Source organism: Atheta coriaria, unplaced genomic scaffold, assembly GCF_025399875.1.
Source record: "Atheta coriaria isolate IRGN ID8LTWV9N9 unplaced genomic scaffold, Caltech_Dcor_3.1 hic_scaffold_7_pilon, whole genome shotgun sequence".
Classification (NCBI taxonomy): Eukaryota; Metazoa; Arthropoda; class Insecta; order Coleoptera; family Staphylinidae; genus Dalotia; species Dalotia coriaria.
Genome location: NW_027045449.1, coordinates 6083439 through 6098139, shown reverse-complemented (window position 1 = coordinate 6098139; position 14701 = coordinate 6083439). Strand labels below are relative to the sequence as shown.

The window sequence follows — 14701 nt, the reverse complement described above, 5'->3', positions numbered from 1 at the left end:
ATGTAGCGCAGAGCAGATCGTCACAGATGTGTAGCACATATAACCTTGACGTGTTTGGTTGTCAAATGTCATAAAGCAAAATGACATTTGAACTTGTGAGTGAAAGGTACAGGGTGATGCAACACTACATAAACATGTTTCAGTTGGATTTATTTAATGGCGCGAACGAATTAAATAAGGATAACAATGAATATATAAAATATGTTGACTCCTCGAGGGTTGCTGATCAAGAGGAAGCTTTCCCTTTTTGATGTTTGTGAACGTGGCTTCACTCTCAACTCTCCCGTTCGAACTTCGACGACCATGTCACATTAGCTGACGGTAGATGTCGCTACGTGACCGCCGCTAAGTCAAATCTAAAGTCAGTCTAAACACGTGGTTCAATAATTCTTAAACTATGAATCCTAGTGTGGAGTGCTTTGTGATATGCCCAGACAATACTGAACTCCACACTAGTTTAGCGTTTGCGCTATTTTTGTCAATTCAAAACAAAATACAAGATGTAGGCCCAAACCGGTCCCACAGTTGCTGCTCAAATGCTACAAGGCGCAGTGTTAGGTTAAAGCATCTGCTTTATGATCTGAATATACAATATATGTTTATTGAAGTTTTTACGTGATAGAATTACAAAGTTTGTTTTAGTTATACATGGTTCGCCTCGAGGACATCGTCGATGAATATAGTTGATAATGATGCCGACCCAGCGTTGATATTCGGATCGAGGCGAGGACATCTTGAAATAGTACAAGTTTTTAATCTTTCTTGTACTATTTCAAGATGCCCTTACTCAATGCGCAGAATGGAGCAGATGAGAATCCAGCGTTTTGCATCCTGGTGGAAATTGCGATAAAACCAGCAAGGGGAATCTAAATGACCTGCAATGCAAACTATTGAGGTCTCTTACCATGTGCTCGACACCGAAGCTAACCTGATCGGTAGCAAGCGACCGTTGGAACCCAGTGTACGACTGAGGTACAGTAGATATGTGTAGTGTGGATCATTACGACCGTTTAAAAAATTTCTCGAACGCGCACGCGCAAAGGGATAATATCGTTGATATCGTTGAGATTCTGTAGTATTGGTGTCCATGCTTTATTACTCGTACTTTATCTCGTGAGAAGTGTATACACCGTTGATTTTAGGAGCTTTGATTTATTATCAGGGGAACGCGAGTAATAATGATAACAGTGAATATATGTTGAATGGGTGTTGTGAATAGTTTCCTAGCAACACTACACACTTACTTTATATTTGCGTACTTTATACTAATTAAGTACTGCAACAATAAATCCAGTAAGACTTGCAAGTTAAATTAAATTTATTCAAATTATTCAAGCAATAGAAAGTTATCAAACTTCTCAGTATCATAAAAAGTCGCTTTGACCATTCGCCCACCAAAAAATCTCCCATTTAAATCGACGACTGCCTTGATCGCGCTTTCGATTCGTTTGAATTCGACAAAAATTCTTACAGTTTCCTCGGGCGGCTGGTCTTGAATCTCATGAATCACCACGCTAATAACTTCACCGTACTTCGTATGACATTCTTCCTTGACTTCTGGTTCCAATTCGTCATCAACCTCACCAGGACCGACCATATTCCGCAACAGAACCACTTTACTTGGATTTTTCATTATCTCAGTAATAGTTGGTTCTTCTTCTTCTTTAACCCCAGGTTTAGACCCACCTGGAGGAGCCGCACCGAAAGGCGGCGGCATAATTTCTTTCTCGTGAATAATCCGCCCACCACGTTTCGATGTTTTTTCTACTTGTAGAGCTGAAGACATGCCTTGTTCTTGCTTTCCAAGGCCTTGACCCTCTTTAAAACCATATTTAGCCATTATTTTGGCTGCTATTGAACCACCTGCTCCTCCAGCACCAGCAGTTTCAATCGGACGCAATTGTGGTTTTAAAATAGCAGGAATAACTTCAACTGTTTCTTGAAGACTTGGTGGTGGAGCAATTGCTGCACCAGTTGATCTGGATGACTTTGGTTGTGGCTGATGTTCTTCTTCTTCATCTTCCTCAGCCCATCTGCCTGCAAATCCAGATGATAACTGTGGCAGTGTAGCTTGTGGTGTTGATTGCACTTCATCTTCAGGTACAACATCATTGAATCTGCTTTTCTTTCTTCTATCACGTTCCTTTTCGCGTTTCTTTTCATCTTCGCGATCTCGTTCACGCTCGCGATGTTCACGCATTTCTTTCACTATCTTTTCATATTCATTGGGCCAAAGAGGATCATACTCATCAATAACATTCCAGTCCATATCATTGCCATAATTTGAGGTGTTTGAGAGTAATACCTCTGGTTTCTTGGGAATGTACGGTGGTAATATGTAGTCTTCATCATCGCGTTGTTTGCTTTTGAGGTCGATAACAGGAGGAAGGCTTACTTTTCGTTGAACGTCGCGTTTTTGTTGAGTGACTGCTGCTTTCTTCAACTGGAGTTGTGATTGTAGTAGTTTAATCCCAGATGACCAACCCGAGACATTCTCGGTGGCTGTACGTGATTTTACATCCAAATCATCATAAAGAGACATTTTTAATTCGGATACTGTGGTTTAGGTTACACAAACTCAATATTTTGAAAGGTTATATCAATTTTGTTTTGAGTTGAGTTGTATATAAAGACGAGATGTATATAAAGTTGCATACAGTCAAATACAAGATAAAATCGATAAAATATTGCATTTATTTTTTTCATTGAAATAGTTATATAGCATAAAATTGATAAAATTGATAAAAATTCTACTTTCTTCGATAATATAAAAATGACAATTCGTACAGTCCCGGATTTGATTGATTGTACTTTTGTAGAATATGGACGAACCAGTTGCAAAGACATCTGAAGTTTGCTTTATTAACGACAGCAATAGCAGCACCTTTATAAGCTGAATGTTGATGAGAATCGACAAGAGTTATCTATAAAATCGCCATTAAAAGGTATAAACAACAATGTATTCTTTACTTACTGAATTATCTTTACGATTGTTAATAAATAAAACACTACGTGCGTCCGAAATTAAAATGATATAAAGATAATTGTGCCTTTGTGCATGCGCACTAGCGTTCCATTCATCTAAATGGCCCTGGGTGTTGGTAAATAAAGAATCGGAGAGTGACTGCATGTAAAGGACACTTTTCTACAACAATTAAAAAATGATAATTTGAAATTCTCGTTGTTAAATCAATAAAAACTAACCCATTCTTTAATACGCGACGCAAACTTCCCCGCGCAACTAATCGCTTCAGGAATAGACAAATTAACGTTTGGTAGTTGCCCTTCACGTTTTAGACGGTTGTAAATTTCATTGCCGTTCAGCATAGCAATGCCCAGAGCTTTGATGATACAATAACTTATTTGATTGTGCGTACAGGTTGTCTAAAACATTAATAAACATAATAAAAATAGGTAAAAAGTGTTGCCTACATAACTTACCAAAACTTTCTCACTCGAACAATAAGAGCTCAACAAAACAGCGATTAATGTACACGCATTACTACCACCATTATTCCCCGGGTCTAAATTATACTTAGCCTGAGCAAAATGCGGCTCAAACCATGCAACCAGTAACTTTTCATCACACAACCACTGCGATTCAAAACGCGGAAAAAATGGCAACATATCATCTTCATGCGTAGCTGTGCCATGTTGAGAGCCTTGCGAATGTGATTGCTGCAGGTACACTTCATGTTGATGAGATGTCGCTGATGGAGTATTGGACCCTGATTGTGTGTGACGAGAACTCGTAAAGCTGAAGCTGAAAGTCTGAGAGTGCGCACAGCGTACTTTAGCTTTAGCTGAGGAGGCCATTTTGAAATTTTGAGATGTTGGAGACAATAAACACGAAAAACAAGACCGAAATGAGACGAGAGACAAGTATCACCGAAATATCAACTGCCAAATGTAAAAAAGTTTATTAGTTTGCACTTGTGACAATGTCATATAACAAATCAATGTTATCAATTATTCCGTCAACAATGCTTTGTGCATTGGCGAAGTTTTCAACAACACTTTTATCTATAGTTAATGAAATCTTAAATCTATTGCCATATGAACAATTAACGAAGTGTAAAGCCGTGCCTGGTGAATTTGGCGCCATTAAAATTACATCTTTCATTAGATGTCCACCAAAAAGCGTCATTTGTTTATCGGATCCCGGAAGACTGCTCACACCAATTGTGATTTTAAGTTGACTTGCAAAAACGTTGGTAGTTGATATGGCAGGAGGGAAAATACATCGCTCAACCAATAAAAATACTAAAAATAATATTAATAATATTTAAATAAAGTTGATGTAATGTTAGGTTAAAAATTTAACAAACCTTAACATCGATGCTTTCTTTGACAGCTTGATATTCCCTTTGGCAAAACTTCAACTTTTCAAGGATTTCTTCGCGTTTATTTAAGTTTTGTTGATGACAATAGGAAAACGAAATCCACCAACGGAAAATTCATTGGAAAATGTAAAATCCGCTGGGTTTCCATATCGAAAACTATAATTAGCTGGCGATAGAACAACTCCACCGGAAATTTCCTCTGGAATTATATTTGAGTGCTGTTGGAATAAAAAAAAATAAAATATTAGTAAAATAAAAATAAAAAAGTTATATACTTACTTTTTCATAATATTTCTGTAAACTTGAAGAAATGCAAGTGTTGATAACATCCAAAAACGAAACACCTTCCCTTGATTTGCGTATAGTTTTGATTTTATCGATATATTCCGATGAAAAGTCACTAAACCAACAAATAAATTTCTCATCACGCAGATTTCTACCCAGTAAGATATTATCATCATGATAATCACTTGGTAGCACTTTGATTTTATCATCAAACAAGGTTTTCTTGCATGATTTAATAATGTCGTCCATTACGCACTTTCCGATTTGTTTTTGTACGCCATTTGTAGGTTTGGCAAATCCTCCATTTTGTAATCCATTGGTTTGATGATTTGGTTCTTTATCGGCCAGATCCGCCATCATCCAACCTAGTATAGCTTTGCCATCAGCCAAAGCGTGATGCATTTTAAAACATACCAGTTTACAACCCTCAACTTGGGGTAGTTTTACTTGTTGTGGATAGATAATTATATGAAATAACGCGTTGTTGTCATCGGGCATTTTTGCAGTGTCGTATTGGACAATAACATTAGCAAAATCTTCTTTGTTTTTTATTATATTAATTGTTGAAGTGTTTTCTGGCATATCAGCAATTGTGATGTAATCTTCAACTTTTAAGTTGTTTTTATAGTAGTAGTGATAACCAAAGAATGATGACCAACTGTAGAAGAGTTTTTCATGTCGTGCGTAGCGACATTGTCGTAGTAAATTTATGAAATCTTGTCGAAGATCTTCGTGTGATTTGTTGTAGTCTATCAGAAAGAAAAAAGAAGGGGTGCAAGAGGGTTGATTACAACAGATTGTATCTACACCACGCAGTAGACCACGATACCGGTGTTCAATATGAAAGTGTAGAAGTAAGTCTATACATTTTCTGTAGAGTAAAACAAGGGAGAATAAAAATACAAAAGTTGGGATTACTAAAATTGAGGTTATGATTGATGTGGCTATTAAAAGTTTAATTTGGGATTTTAATATGGGTAATTTTGAGAGTTGGTGCTAAAAATAAAATAACAAATAAATTAGTATCATATTTCAGTGAGTATGCTGTATTTTAAACTAGCTTTTGCCCGCGACATCAACCGTATATCTATAATATAAAAATAAATCGCAAAATCTGTTGGTGTGCGCATAACTCAACAACGCCTGGACCTATTTGGCCAATTCTTTTTTAAAATGTTTGTTAAAGTCCAATGATGGTTTTTACGGCAAGAAAAATTTGAATAATTGCCGGGAAAATCCTAAAGACAGCCTTTTCTATTGGATAAAAGTTGACATTAAGATTCAATCATAGTTATAGTTAAATAGTTGAATCCGAGATGGCGCGCTGAAGTGTATTATTAGCAATTCCTTATATAATTAATTTGTTTAAAATAAAATTGCAAATCTTATTGATAGAATTGACATATACTATGTCTAGAAAAAGAGAGTAAAAACGAATTACATTTTTATTAAACACTACCGGGACGAAATCGCGGGCAAGACTAGTTTAAAATAAAACATTAAAAAATTACTCACTTTTATGGTAGCGTAGGTATACGAAGGTAACTTTATCATAACATCCATCTTCACAGAGATAAAATAAAACTATATTAAATTAAACCACAAATATTAAATTCAATTTCGCTAAATTTAAATTTTACACAAAAAACACTTCACATCGCAATGACCAACCCACTAACACTGCGTTACAATAATATTGTAATATTGCGCCTGCTCGTCTGCGTCTGTCGCAAGAATCAACTTTGAAATGAAATCGAAATCAGTGCACAGTGCACGCCCGCACACACGCAATACTCTCACGATCGGGAGGGCATTCCCGATGCGTCGACAAACATCAAAGACAAAGCGATTACGATGCGTCGCCAACTAAACCGTAGCAAACAATTGCGTGCGATTATATGAACCAAGCAAAAGTCTTGCCTGGTGCTGGTTTCGCTCGGTGGGGACGTGCGCCGATTAATAAATGCGATAAACGAGGCGACGCCGCGAATAAGTAGCGCATAAGTCGACGCATTAATTACGTCGGCAATCATCAAATATGGCAGGTATGCAACACGAGCGTGCGAGCACGTTCCGGTTCACATTTGGCCGTCAATTTCGGTTTCATTTGCGATAATCGATCATGAAACCAATGAAGTAAATCCCGAGTTTATTACAATAACAATAACGAAAAATGCAATCAATATGAGTATTTATTGCATTAATATAGTCATTAATTACAATGTTGCTCAATTATTTTTTGTTGTTTTGTTTCTGTTGTTTATTGCATTTTTAATTAATGCGTTGCATTTGCCCTTTGGAGTTTGTTTTTCTTCACTGTTATCTTGCATTTTATCGGTGTCTGAAGACGCAGCAGAATGACTTGCGGTTATCGCTGCATTGGTTATCGACTAGTCATGGTCTAAAGTTTAATGACGGTTGAATCTATATCTTTCATTCATAATTTAAGAGACAATATGATTTGCGGGATATGTCGCCGCTCTGGATAGCATAATAAATAAGTAAACCACCGGAAATTTCCATGAGAAATATAAATTGAAGAATATATCTAGAGTTTTTCATTGTTTGCTAAGTGATTCAGAGAGAATTGCAACAATAACTTCAATGTTCTTAAAAATATTTCATTTTTCAACCATTTTTAGACACAAAAAGTGGTTCTTTAAACATGGACGGCCAAGACTGTGATTAATGTACTTTAATCATAGGCTTTAGTCACGGGGTGGAGCTTGAATCTTGTATTTTTTGAATGTAAGCAAAAAGTAAAACAAAACTTAAACTTTAACAAAACTGAATTACCTACTTACATTCTATCTATATTTATAATATAAAATTGAGTCGCAAAATCAGTTGGTTTGCGCATAACTCAACAACACCTAAACCAATTTGGCCAATTCTAGTTTTAAAATGTTCGTTAAAGTCCAAGGATGGCGTGCTGAAGTGCATTATTAGCAATTCTTTATATAATTAATTTCTTTAAAATAATGTCTAGAATAAGAGAGTAAAAACGAATTACATTTTTATTAAACACTACCGGAACGAAGTCGCGGACAAAAGCTAGTTAATAATAAATTTAAAATGACAATCATAGATAATGCTGCTAATAATAAATATTAGAAAGTAATTTCTTTATTTTTCAAATTGCATCAATATAATCAAATAAGTCACTAATGCACAAACAATTTTAAATACAACTCGATAATTTATAACAAAAAAATCAGCAGCTGTAAATTTCACTTTCAAATTTAATATTTGCAGTGAAAACATTACCAATTCCATATTTACACGCTGTATGTTATCATTACTCATTGATTCTTCTAGAATATGTACAACATCACCAGTTTTATTATACTGCAACACAAATAAAAATAAATTAAGAATATGAAGATACGTATGTCTTTAAAGTTATAGTGTTTTTTCTACTGGCATCTGTAAAGCGCTAGTTTTTCTACGGTTTTTACACAAAAAGAGATTTTTTATTAGCGAACGGCTAAGCCTGTCGTGAGTAAAGTACTTTACTCACAGTACTTTATCGACGAGCATTATCTACGGGGCGGAGCTTGCACCTGCGCATTTGCTTACGGTGCAGCACATGACCGTATGAAATGTTCAGTTAAACAAGTCAACGCATTTCCCAGTAGTCAGAAACTAATTTCGAAGATTTAAAATTCAAAAGTTCAAATACAAAAACCAATACGTAGAATTAGAGTAAAAGTAGAAAAAATAGGGTAAGCACCACGTGGCTAAATGTTGTTAATGCCCTCGTTTAGCCACTTGATACTTAATATACTATTATCTTACCTCAAGTTCAGTCTGATGGCAAACATGACAAATTACCCACATATAACAAGCATACCCCAAGAAATATCCACCTTTAACTATCAAATAAGCAATTAATTTATGAGCGTGCGCTCGTTCGATCGATACGATCACCAAAAATCCACCCAGGACAAATTGTGTGAAAAACATAGCGTTTATCGCTAATAAATTCACTCCAAAGATACAATTAAACATCTCGATTAATTCCGTTACTTGCATGTGTATAGGTCGCAATTTTCTTAATTTAAACAAAAGAATTTCTGTGTTTATCTCATCGGCAACAGCAAGTAATTGTTGATTGATATATTCAAACCTGATGTGGATCATTTTCACGAGTATTACCATCATAGCCACATGAGCATTTTCAACTATAAGCGTAACTATCCATTGCACAATCATTTCCCAGCGATAATTCAACGCACGACGCTTTGACTCTGGATAAAAGTAAATTATATCCGTCAATACAGCAGTGTGTACCAGTAACATAATCACAAATATGACATTTATCCATTTTTGCAGTGTTTTATTATATTTCTGAGGTAGTTTTAGTTCCCTGTCGATTTTTAAAGTCTTATGAAGCATTTTATTAAATACCGCGTTATTTTTTGTCGTTGTGATAAATGTTGTAATAACATAAAATGCAGTAACTAATATATTAACATTAGTAATCATGTTAATTGAAATTGTTGGCCAAATAAAAAAGATGGAAAGTATTTTTAAAGATGAGTAGGTATAAAGTGTACATATTGACAGTTTAAGTGTCAAATAAACTTTACATTTTTGTTTCTTCGTTGGTCCATAATAAAGAAATGTTGTTAGTGCCGATAAAGTTAGTAGGGGTTTTAAAGTTTTTGTTACACTCGACATGATCAACCTCAAAATGAATAACCAATGTGTTTCGAAATTCATTATATAAATGTGTTTATCTTCATGTTTCTATCTTTAATGATGATGAAATGGGTAATTTATTACGTGCATTATTTAACTGGTAACCAGAATAATGAGATATGAGACTACACCACCAGTCATATCAAATAAAAGTCCATTGTTTATAATGAAAAAATCCGCAGCAGAAAAACCTTGCTTCATGTTTAATATTTGAAGTGAAAACACCAACAATTCACTGTTTATTAATTTAATGTTATCCGTATAAATTAATTCTTCTAATGAATGTAGAATATCTCCAGTTCTATTATACTAAAATATAAAATAAATAAATTTATACTTTTATTTAGATTTGATAAATATATTTTTCTACTTCCACCTACAAAGCGCCAGTTTTTCTACGGTTTTTAGACAAAAAGAGATTTTTTATTAACGAACGGCTAAGCTCGTCGTGAGTAAAGTACTTTACTCACAATACTCTATCGACGCGCATTATCTATGGGGCGGAGCTTGAGCCTGCGCGTTTGCTTATGGTGCAGCACACGACCCTATGAAATGTTCAGTTAAACAAGTCAATGCATTTCCCAGTAGTCGGGAACTTGTTTCGAAGATTTAAAATTCAAAAGTTCAAATACAAAAACCAAAACGTGGAAATAGAGTGAAAGTAGAAAAAAAATCAACGTAAGCACCAAACGTTGTTAATACCCTCGTTTAGCCACTTGATGCTTAATATACTATTATCTTACCTCAAGTTCAGTCTGATGGCAAACATGACAAATTACCCACATGTAACAAGCATACCCCAAAAAATATCCACCTTTAACCATCAAATAAGCAATTAATTTATGAGTGTGCACTCGTTCGATCGATACGATAACCAAAAATCCACCCAAGACTAACTGTATGAAAAACATAGCGTTTATCGCGAATAAATTCACTCCGAAGATACAATTAAACATTTCGATTAATTCCGTTACTTGCATGTGTATCGGACGCAATTTTCTTAATTTAAACAAAAGAATTTCGGTGTTTATCTCATTGGAAATAGCAAGTAATTGTTGATTGATATATTCAAATCTAATCTGGATCATTTTCACGAGTATTACCATCATAGCCACATGAGCATTTTCAACTATAACTGTAACTATCCATTGGACAATCATTTCCCAGCGATAATTCAACGCACGACGCTTTGACTCTGGATAAAAGTAAATTATATCCGTCAACACAGCAATGTGTACCAGTAGCATAATCACAAATAAGACATTTATCCATTTTCGCAGTGTTTTATTATATTTCTGAGGTAGTTTTAGTTCCCTGTCGATTTTTAAAGTCTTATGAAGCATTTTATTAAATACTGCGTTATTTTTAGTCGTGGTGATAAATGTCGTGATGACATAAAATGCAGTAACTAATGTATTAATATTAATAATCATGTTAATTGAAATTGTTCGCCAAATAAAAAAGATTGAAAGTATTTTTAAAGATGAATATGTATACAGTGTACATATTGACAGTTTAAGTGTCAAATAAACTTTACATTTCGGTTTCTTCGTTGGTCCATAATAAAGAAACGTTGTTAGTGCTGATAAAGTGAGTAAAGGTTTTAAAGTTTTTGTTACACTCGACATGATCAACCTCAAAATGTATTAAATTAAAGTTATAGAAAACTACTAACGTGTCTCATTATTCATTATAATTCATTATATAAATGTGTTTATCTTCGTCTTTCTATCTTTAATGATAATTAAATGGGTAATTTATTATGTGCATTATTTAACTGGTAATCAGAATAATGAGATATGAGACTACAGCGCCGGCCATATCATATAAAAGTCCATTGTTTATAATGAAAAAATCCGCAGCAGAAAAACCTTGCTTCATGTTTAATATTTGAAGTGAAAACACCAACAATTCACTGTTTATTAATTTCATGTTATCGGTATAGATTAATTCTTCTAATGAATGCAGAATATCTCCAGTTTTATTGTACTAAAATACAAAATAAATAAATTTATATTTTTATTTTGATTTGATAAATATATTTTTCTACTTCCACCTATAAAGCGCCAGTTTTTCCACGGTTTTAGACACAAAAAGCAGTACTTTATATACCTACGGTCAAGCCGTATATAATATTCATTATGTACTTGCATTATGCACGGGACGGAGCAAGCGCCTGCGCATTTGTCTACGGAGCAGCACAATGCGGTATGAAATGCCATGCGACGTCAGTCAAACACGTCAAAGCAGGCGCTGCTGCTCCTAGTATCGGAGGGGCATGATATGAACCGAAGCGTCACATGGGCCGGCGTGCGGCATGGCACTTATAACTAGAGTCCGACCGAAACTGGATTTTAGCCGAAACCGAAACCGAAACCGAAATTTCGGCGCTGCAATCAGTTTCGGCCGAAACCGAAACCGAAACCGAAACTAATTTACATAAACATATTTTTCTACTACTACCTACACATCGCCGGTTTTTCCAGTTTTTTTTTTATACAAAATCCATCTCGTGAGTAAAGTCCCCGTTTAGTCACTTGATACCTAATATAATATTAATTTAAGTTTCTATGAGCGAACTGAGATGGCAAGTAACGACCGCCATTAGTCGCGAAGTTAAGCGAGCGACGCACGACAATTCACGAAAAGTGTGTTTCGGTGTGGCCGAAAGTTTCGGCCAATTTTTAGCCGAAACCGAAACTGAAGCCGAAACTAGAATTCTTGGCCGAAACTGGCCGAAACCGAAACCGAAATTTCGGTCGGTCTCTACTTATAACCTTACAGTTTGTATAAGTGTGCGATCAAATTTCGATGATTTGAAATACAAAAGTTGAAATACAAAAACCGCAACGTGGAACTGGAGTGGAAGTAGAAAAAATAGCGTAAGCACCTCGTTGTTAAACGTTGTTAAAGACTCGATTGATTGACCGCTCACTACGCTCGGTCTCAATCAATCTCGTCTGTAATGCTCTCGTTTAGCCACTTGTTACTTAATATACAATAATATTACCTCTTCTTCACTTTCATGACACACATAACACACCAACCCAACATAACATAGATACCCAAAAAAGTAAGAGCCTTTAATAACCAATATAATAAATACTTTTCCAGTGTATCTGTAATCCGTACAAATCGCAATTGCCAAATACGCACTCATAATAAACTGTGTGAAAAACATTGCATTCATTGCAAGTAAATTCACACCGAATACTTCGTTGAACATTTCGAGGATTTCTGCCAGGCGTAAGTGAAATGACCGCAGCCATCTTAGTTTATCTAACATAACCTCACTATTTGCTTCATTTGCAATGGAAATCAATTGTTTATTGATATATTCAAATCGATAGTGGATCATTTTTACCATTGTTACTATTATCACCACGTTGACATTTTCGACTGTGAGAGTCACAGCTTGCTGCGCTAACATCTCCCAAGGATAATTTCTTGATACGCGTTTCATTACCGGATAATTCAAAAGATTTTCTATTAACAATGCTGTTAATATTATTGTTATAAACATAAACAAAGCGAATATCCAGCGACGTAATTTTTTATCATATTTCAATGGTAGTTCTAATTCAATATCGAACTTTGAAGTTTTTTGTAATAATTTATTAAATGTTGCGTTATATTTAGTTGTTGTGATGAATACAGTTATAATATAAACTGTTGTTATTAATATATTGATGTGATTTGTTATATTAGTTGCAGTAGAAGGAAAAATAAAGAAAACTAAATATACTTTAAGATAACAATAAGAAAATATAATAAAAATCAACAATTTTATGAATAAAAATAATTTGTATGGAAATGATGATGAATGTGATTTTGAATTTTGTAAAATAGAAAACTTATAAAATAATAATGAAAATTTGGCTGCTATTTGCAAGGGTTTGAGTGTTTTTGTAATGTCTGACATGATCAACGTCAAAGTAAACAATATTGAACTTGTGACACAGAAATATCATTACAGTTTGTACTAGTTTTTATTATTTAGTTAAGTAGGGGACCGCGATATCAATTACACAATTTTTAGGGAATAGAGTATTTATTTATGTGTTTTTACAAGGTCAAGACCATTAATACCAGGTTACACATCAACAAAGAAAACGATTAACGCTTAACTTCTAAATTGCATCAAAATGATTAAATAAGTTACTAATGCACCAACAATTTTAAATAAAAGTGTGTAATTTACAATGAAAAAATCACCAGCTGTAAATTCATTCTGTAAATTTATGATTTGAAGTGAAAATGTCATCAATTCACTGTTTATTTTCATGTTGTTATCATTACTAATCACATCTTCAAGTGAGTGGACAATTTCGCCTGTTTTTTCATACTGAAACACATTAATAGTATATTAAGTAACAAGTGGCTAATCGAGGGTATTAACAACGTTTAGCCACGAGGTGCTTACGTTATTTTTTCTACTTCTACTTCTACGTTGCGGTTTTTGTATTTCAACTTTTGTATTTTAAATCATCGAAATTTGCTCGCACAGTTATACAAACTGTGAGGTTATAAGTGCCATGCCGCGCGCCAGCCCATGTGACGTTTCGGTTAATATCGTGCCCTTCCGATTCGAGCAGCAGCGCCAGCTTTGACGTGTTTGTCTGACATCGCATGGCATTTCATACCGGCTTGTGCTGCTCGGTAGGCAAATGCGCAGGCGCTTGCTCCGTCCCGTGCATATTGCAAGTACATAAAGAATATTATGTACGGCTTGGCCGCCCGTATATAAAATACAACGTATTATGTCTAAAAACCGTTGAAAAACTGGCGCTTTATAGGTGGAAGTAGAAAAAATAAAATTTTTAGTTTGTTTTGTTAATTATGATGTTTTTACCTCTTTTTCAGCACCATCCCAAACATGGCATACAATCCACATGAAAGCAACATAACCTATAAAATAAATACATTTTATGCTTAAATAAAATAGTAGTGAACCACTGAATCCTCTGTCTGTTGAAATTACGATCAATATATAAAGACTTAATACAAATTGTGTGAAAAACATTGTGTTCATTGCCAGTAGACTGATGCCGAATATTTCATTAAACATCTCGATTAATTCTTCAACTCTTTTGTGCAATGGTCGTAAACATCTTAGTTTTGTCAGTGTGACTTCAGTGTTGATTTCATTAGAAAGAGTATTTATTTCAGCGTTAATATATTCAAAGCGGAAGTGAATCATTTTTACGATTATTACAATCACTGTCACGTTAATATTTTCAATTGTAAGCGTGACATACTGATGAAAAATTATCTCCCATGGATAATTTATTGCAACTCGTTTCATTTCTGAGTAGTTTACAAGATTTTCAGTTGTCATTGCTAGGAGTTCCAGGAATATTATCACAAAT

General features: G+C 34.6%; 3 protein-coding genes across 3 annotated transcripts; all 3 read right to left on the bottom strand.

The window, feature by feature from the left end:
• Window positions 1-1300: 1300 nt before the first annotated feature.
• Spf45 (splicing factor 45) lies at window positions 1301-2631 on the bottom strand. The gene has a single exon (XM_065306851.1). The coding sequence runs from the start codon at window positions 2540-2542 to the stop codon at window positions 1328-1330; it is 1215 nt and encodes a 404-aa protein (XP_065162923.1). The 5' UTR covers window positions 2543-2631; the 3' UTR covers window positions 1301-1327.
• Window positions 2632-2676: 45 nt separating this feature from the next.
• Window positions 2677-3816, bottom strand: LOC135796202 (uncharacterized). Its single transcript, XM_065308133.1, has 4 exons — window positions 3442-3816; window positions 3205-3384; window positions 2975-3145; window positions 2677-2924 (listed from the first exon to the last, which is right to left on the bottom strand). The coding sequence occupies exons 1-4, from the start codon at window positions 3814-3816 to the stop codon at window positions 2751-2753; spliced, it is 900 nt and encodes a 299-aa protein (XP_065164205.1). The 3' UTR covers window positions 2677-2750.
• An 80-nt stretch (window positions 3817-3896) lies between these two features.
• On the bottom strand, window positions 3897-6510 carry LOC135795470 (uncharacterized). The gene is made up of 4 exons (XM_065307153.1): window positions 6144-6510; window positions 4623-5624; window positions 4414-4561; window positions 3897-4263 (listed from the first exon to the last, which is right to left on the bottom strand). The coding sequence occupies exons 1-4, from the start codon at window positions 6189-6191 to the stop codon at window positions 3923-3925; spliced, it is 1539 nt and encodes a 512-aa protein (XP_065163225.1). The 5' UTR covers window positions 6192-6510; the 3' UTR covers window positions 3897-3922.
• Between the last annotated feature and the right edge of the window lie 8191 nt (window positions 6511-14701).

Excerpts from the sequence above, each read along its gene's own strand:
- LOC135795470 (XM_065307153.1), bottom strand. The coding sequence starts at position 6,191 with ATGGATGTTATGATAAAGTTACCTTCGTATACCTACGCTACCATAAAA. Across the intron at positions 5,625-6,143 it reads ATACCTACGCTACCATAAAA|CACCAACTCTCAAAATTACC; the intron begins GTGAGTAATTTT and ends TTTTATTTTTAG. Across the intron at positions 4,264-4,413 it reads TCCTATTGTCATCAACAAAA|TATTTTTATTGGTTGAGCGA; the intron begins CTTAAATAAACG and ends TATTATTTTTAG.
- Spf45 (XM_065306851.1), bottom strand. The coding sequence starts at position 2,542 with ATGTCTCTTTATGATGATTTGGATGTAAAATCACGTACAGCCACCGAG.
- LOC135796202 (XM_065308133.1), bottom strand. The coding sequence starts at position 3,816 with ATGGCCTCCTCAGCTAAAGCTAAAGTACGCTGTGCGCACTCTCAGACT. Across the intron at positions 3,385-3,441 it reads GTTCGAGTGAGAAAGTTTTG|ACAACCTGTACGCACAATCA; the intron begins GTAAGTTATGTA and ends TTAATGTTTTAG. Across the intron at positions 3,146-3,204 it reads CGTCGCGTATTAAAGAATGG|AAAAGTGTCCTTTACATGCA; the intron begins GTTAGTTTTTAT and ends TAATTGTTGTAG.